This window comes from Podarcis tiliguerta (assembly GCF_965153285.1).
Source record: "Podarcis tiliguerta genome assembly, chromosome: 14".
NCBI lineage: Eukaryota > Metazoa > Chordata > Lepidosauria > Squamata > Lacertidae > Podarcis > Podarcis tiliguerta.
In genome coordinates this window covers 681,493-687,859 of record NC_139547.1, presented here as the reverse complement: position 1 = coordinate 687,859, position 6,367 = coordinate 681,493, and the positions used below count along the sequence as shown (strand labels likewise).

General features: G+C 46.3%; 1 protein-coding gene across 4 annotated transcripts in view; it reads right to left on the bottom strand.

Moving 5' to 3' along the window:
• Positions 1-3,617: 3,617 nt before the first annotated feature.
• The window catches only part of ACSBG1 (acyl-CoA synthetase bubblegum family member 1), a 34,763-nt gene continuing 32,013 nt past the window's right edge, over positions 3,618-6,367 (bottom strand). For all 4 annotated transcript variants that reach the window (XM_083412788.1, XM_083412787.1, XM_083412789.1 and 1 more), the window contains 2 exons: positions 5,470-5,716; positions 3,618-5,199 (listed from right to left, as the gene is read on the bottom strand). In XM_083412788.1, coding sequence (XP_083268914.1) covers positions 5,123-5,199; positions 5,470-5,716 — 324 coding nt within the window. In that variant the 3' untranslated portion in view covers positions 3,618-5,122. The remainder of the gene's footprint in view (positions 5,200-5,469; positions 5,717-6,367) is intronic.

Genomic DNA, 6,367 nt, shown 5'->3' with positions numbered 1-6,367 from the left:
AAGTAACATACAACTGGCTCATTAAAAATATATAATGTGCTAAATAGTGTTGGTGTGAAGAAATGCATTTCAGGTGCCTGAGGTGTTAAGCAATAAATGTTGCAATGTCCTCAGTCCAGAATCTACTGGTTTTCATTCATAGTGTAGCAGAGGATGGATTGGTTAATCAGTTTTAAAGCCTTTTGATGGGCAAATAAGTGCCCCAAAGTAACATGGCCATGTTGCTCCTTTGAAGTGTGTAATTTATAATTCAAAAAAATGTACCACAGGCAACATCTCCACATCAATGTTGCCTGCTGCATAATCTAAAAAACAATTGTGCACCAGCCTTCCTGAACCTAGAGCACGATCCAGAATTATTGGACTACAACTTTAATAGTCCCCAAAAAAGTTGGAGGACAACAGGTTGATGAAAGCTGACCTAGGCTTCCTTTCCCATCTCCCCAAAGTCTTGCTTCCAGGCATGGCCAGTGGTAGAGGTGAAGAAAGAGGTACAGTCAAACCTAGTTGTTGAATGTAATCCGTTCTGGAAGCCCGTTCGGCTTCCAAAATGTTCAACAAATGAAGCGTGGCTTCCCATTGGCTGCAGAAGCTTCCTGTACTCAAGCGGAAGCCATGTCATATGTTAGGTTTCCAAAAAAGTTTGAAAACTGGAACACTTCCAGGTTTTCAGCATTTGGGAGCCGAAACGTTCCAAAACAGGCTTTTGGGAACCGAGGTTTGACTGTAGTTGAGTGGCCTCTCCACAGTTTTATGGCGGGTGTATTCTGCAACATCCCAGAATTGGTAGGCCAGCATGCCACTGCTCTGACAGCATCACGAGCACAAATCGTGTTGTTGTAAGTTTGGCCCAACTCATAGTCATGGACATGCCTTAGACCTGGTGTTCACCTCTAGTGACGTGGGTGATCTGACACTAAGTAAAAGAAACAAAAGTAGTGCCATGGTCAGATTACTTCCTCGTGCAACTGGACTTCTCCGCGACCCTTCCCCTCTGCAGGGAGGTGGGACCAATTTGGATGGTCCGCCCCCACCACTTAATGGATCCAAATGGTTTCCAGAGAGTGGTAGGGGATGCTTTATCCCATGTTGATGGCCTTTCAGCTGATTCCCTGGTGGCCCGCTGGAATGCGGAGTTAACCAGGGCTATCGACTGTCTGGCTCCAAAGCGCCCTCTCCGATTGCATGGAGCCCGGACAGCCCCGTGGTTTTCTTCGGAGCTGAGGGCGATGAAACAATTGTTGAGACGGCTAGAGCGTCGGTGGCAGAAAACTCACTCCGAATCTGACCGGACACATGTTAGAGCTCAGCTTCGAGCCTACCAAGTGGCGATAGCGACGGCGAAGAAGACTTTCTTCACCGCCTCTATTGCATCTGCAGAAAATAGTAGCAGGAGACTCTTTCAGGTGGTCCGCAATTTAACAGAACCACCTTTACCACCGGGGCCTTGTAAAGACCCCAAGATCTCCTGCAACGATTTTGCAAAGTTTTTTGCAGATAAAATCACTCATATTCGGAAGGAGCTAGATACCACCGTGGGAGCAGGGCCGGGGCGGGAGAGTGCTAGAGCTCTATCTGGTCAATTTCAATCCGTTACCCCCGAGGATGTGGACAGGCTGCTTGGACGCGTGAAACCAACCACCTGTCTCCTTGATCCTTGCCCATCCTGGCTAATAAAAGCAAGCCGGGAAGGGCTGGGCGATGGGCTCTGCGGGGTGGTGAATGCTTCCCTCTGTGAGGGAACATTCCCAGATCCGCTGAAAGAGGCGGTCATTAAACCGCTTCTTAAAAAACCATCTTTAGACCCGGCCAGTATGGCCAACTATCGCCCAGTCTCAAATCTTCCATTCTTGGGCAAGGTGATTGAGCGCGTGGTTGCTGAACAACTCCAGGCACGCCTGGAGGATGCGGACCATTTGGATCCCTTTCAATCGGGATTCAGGCCTCATCATGGGACTGAAAATGCCTTGGTCGCGCTGGTTGATGATCTCCGGCGAGCTAGGGACAAAGGCGAGAGTTGTTTCCTAGTTCTGCTGGATCTCTCAGCGGCCTTTGATACAATCGACCATAACATCCATCTGGACCGTCTAGAGGGGCTGGGAGCTGGGGGCACTGTTATACAGTGGTTCCGCTCCTTCCTCCTGGGCCGTGTTCAGAAAGTGGGGGGGGGGGGATGAGTGTTCAGACCCCTGGGCCCTCACTTGTGGGGTGCTTCAGGGTTCCGTCCTCTCCCTCATGCTTTTTAACATCTATATGAAGCCGCTAGGAGAGATCATCAGGGGGTTTGGACTGGGTGTCCATCAATATGCAGATGATACCCAGCTCTACCTCTCTTTCAAATCAGAACCAGTGAAGGCGGTGAAGGTCCTGTGTGAGTGCCTGGAGGCAATTGGAGGATGGATGGCGGCTAATGGATTGAAGTTCAATTGATTGAAGTTCACAAGACAGAAGTACTGTTTTGGGGGGACAGGGGGGGGAGGTGTGGAGGACTCCCTGGTCCTGAATATGGTAACTGTGCCCCTGAAGGACCATTTTGGACTCACAGCTGTCCATGGAGGCGCAGGTCAATTCTGTGTCCAGGGCAGCTGTTTACCAACTCCACCTGGTACGCAGGCTGAGACCCTACCTGCCCGCGGACTGTCTCGCCAGAGTGGTGTATGCTCTGGTTATCTCCCGCTTGGACTACTGCAATGCACTCTACGTGGGGCTACCTTTGAAGGTGACTCAGAAACTACAACTAATCCAGAATGCAACAGCTAGACTGGTGACTGGGGGCGGCCGCCAAGACCACATAACACCGGTCTTGAAAGACCTACATTGGCTCCCAGTACGTTTCCGAGCACAATTCAAAGTGCTGGTGTTGACCTTTAAAGCCCTAAACGGCCTCGGCCCAGTATACCTGAAGGAGCGTCTCCACCCCCATCGTTCTGCCCGGACCTTGAGGTCCAGCGCCGAGGGCCTTCTGGCGGTTCCCTCATTGCGAGAAGCAAAGCTACAGGGAACTAGGCAGAGGGCCTTCTCGGTAGTGGCGCCCGCCCTGTGGAAAGCCCTCCCATCAGATGTCAAAGCGATAAATAACTACCTGACATTCAGAAGACATCTTAAGGCAGCCCTGTTCAGGGAAGTTTTTAATCTGTGATTTTAGTGTGTTTTTGGTTTCTATGGAAACCGCCCAGAGTGGCTGGGGAAACCCAGCCAGATGGGCAGGGTACAAATAATAAATTATTATTATTATTATTATTATTATGGGTGTGCAGTAAAAATATCCTTGGCTAGTTCTCCACAGGGGTTCCCTATCCCTGCTCTTGCCTCAACACAAACAATGCAATCCTACATGTTGATTTGGAAATAAGTCCTTTTAAGGAACATAAGGAATATGTTTTGTGTTGTCATGTTCTTTGCTACTACAATGAATCAGCATAAATTCAAGAGGTGTTTTTAACCTTTGCATTCAGAAGGTGCTTGGTTCATATCTTCAGTTAAGAGAGACCTGGATTCGCCAGGGCCAGAAAAAGCCTTAACTTGTAAGATTGGGTTAAAAGACCTTTGATTTAACTCATAGTTACATCTTGTGCCAATGCCTGTTTTTCATTTGTTGCAAAACTTGAATTCTGTAGTCTGATCTACATAATTTTATTTTAATTTGTTATTCAGCTGACAAAAATACAACCAGCACCCATTCAATGAAAGCAGTCCTGTGGCATTTAGTACAAATTAGTATGTTTAACTTCATTTGCTAGAAAACATAACTTTAAAAAATATGGTTATGTTTTCAACAGAAATAGTGTTTGAATCTGAATTGTTTCCAAAAGCTATAAATAAAGATGAAAAAATTTAGCTTAGTTCACATTTTAATGTGACCAGACCAAATTAGCGTGTCCCAAAACAATGCAGGAAACAAAAACGCAGCTAACTTTCGAAATTATACTTCTCTGAATTTTGCAGTGCAGATCTCCAACCAGAGGTATATATCTTATAGGAAAGTGTGCATAAAACTACATATATTGGTCAAAATTAATGTCAAAATGTATTATACTTAGGAAAACCGCATACAAAATATGTATATTAGGAGAATCCTACTCACTGATTGTGACAGTAAAGAATCAAAATTGTAGGGTTGGAAGGGAAGCCGAGGACTGTCTAGTCCAACCCCATACAATGCAGGAATCTAAACTAAAGCATCCCTGACAGATGGCCATCCAGCCTCTGCTTGAAAACCTCCAAGGAAGGAGAGGCCACCACCTCCCAAGGGAGTCTGTTCCACTGTCAGTTCTCACCAGAAAGTTCTTCCTGATATTCAGTCAGAATCTCCTTTTTTGTAACTTGAAGCCACTGTTTGCGTTCTACCCTCTGGAGCAGGAATAAACAAGCTTGTTCCATCTTCCATGTGACAGCCCTTGAGATATTTTTAAATGGCTATCATTTCTTCTCTTTGTCTCCTCTTTTCCAAGATAAACATACCCAGCTCTCTCAACCGTTCCTCATAAGGCTTGGTTTCCAGACCTTTGATCATCTTGGTTGCCCTCCTCTGCACATGTTCCAGCTTGTCAGTATTCCTAAATTGTGGTGCCCAGAATTGGACACAGTATTCCAGGTGTGGTCTGACCAAGGCAGAAGAGAGATTTGTGTATTTGGAGAAATGCACACTAAAATGATGGTGAATTTTAGTGAATGCTTTCTTTAAAGAAACAAACTGATGTTGAAAAGTTGCAAATCCTATTTAAGATTGGACTGAAAATGAGAAATCACAACTGGCAGATTGGTCCATCCCTATCAATAACGGAATGAAAATCTATATTCACTGGAATGAATATTGGATTGATCGGCTGGCCATCTGTCATGGATGCTTTAGTTGAGATTGCTGCATTGCAGGGGGCTCAACTAGACGACCCTCTGGACCACTTCCAACACTGATTCTGGGGTGCGTGCTTCTCTCTGGCTTCTGTAGCCTAATTGGCATTTAGAAGTGGAACCCAAAACGTGCTCTTGTTAGTATCTGGTGCTCCTCTTCAAAATGGTGGTGGTCTTCAAACAGCTTCCTTGGAAAGATGGTCTTACATATTCTACAGAATGCGTGTTTCTGTTCTATTGGAGCTTGAAGAGCAATACTGGACGGCTGACTTTATTTTTTGTAAAAGGAATCAATTTCATCTTTGTACTTCTCAACAACAGTTTGCCGCTTTAATTTCATGGTTGGACCTAAAATGGAAATGAATTGATATTAGCAGTTTGTCATGAGGAAAGTGTGTGTGGAAAAGGTGGATTCTAATCCAGAGGCTTAATGATCCCAGCTGAAGAACTGCATATGACGGATGGAACACACCAGAGATCCTGCAGTTCTACTTTACTGGATACATTTATCAAAGTCAAACCCCAAATTTAGCAGTCTTACTATGCTCCAAAGAGATATATCTGGAATTTTTAATATAACTGAATTCCAGATTGTAACCCAGCCCTTGGAAAACTTACCAAATTCCCCACCGGAAATGGAAAAATCCTTTTGTAGAACTGCCCACTTCTGAATGCGCTGAACATTGGCCGCTGCCCGTCCGTTGACTCTGTCTATGCCATCTTGAATGGCCCGATAAACAGCCGGATCTCTTGTCCGCACAACCTCAGACACTTGAGTGGCTTTGCTGCCAACTTTCTGACAAAACTCCCTGGCTTCTTGGGTCAGGCTGTCCGTAGGCTCAGAAGTCTCAGGATCCACTGCACACTGGAAATGGGGAAGGAGAGTGTGGTGAAATAAACAGCTTTTTATTATTTGTTAAATTTATATACTACCCTTCATCTGAAGATCACAGGGTGGTTTACAGCATAAAGTGTTCACACAGGTACTTATGTGGCAGTGATCCTGGTGTGGAAAGGGGACCTGCTAGTACCAAGGAGGCTACCCAGCCTGAACTTCCCTACTGCCGGATCTGGCCAAAGCTCCATCTAGTCCAGAGGGAGGAACCTTTTCCAGCCAGGCACATGCCCTTTCGGGCAGCCTTTGCAGGGGAGAGGACACCTGCCAGTGGCAAAAAGGGAGCAGAGCAGCAAATGTGGATTTGTTTCATTTTTGCTACACACAGAGAGTCTTACATCCAGACAAGCCAGAGGATTTGCATTCAAGGAGACATTTCAGTCAGGCCAAAATACTGGGGGGTGGGGTGGGGGGGAGCAGAGTCACTGAGAGTTGTGGCTTGGGAAGAGCTGAGGGTTCAATAGTGGAGTCAGGGGGGCACCTCTGTCTTGAGGCTTCTCATCTCAGACCCAGAGCTTCCAGGTCCTGGGACAGTATTGGATTCTCTCTTTGCCAACTCCCAATTAAGGGCCAAGGTAAGCTGGCAGCTCTCAGCCCTTTGGGGCAGCAATTGACTCCTAG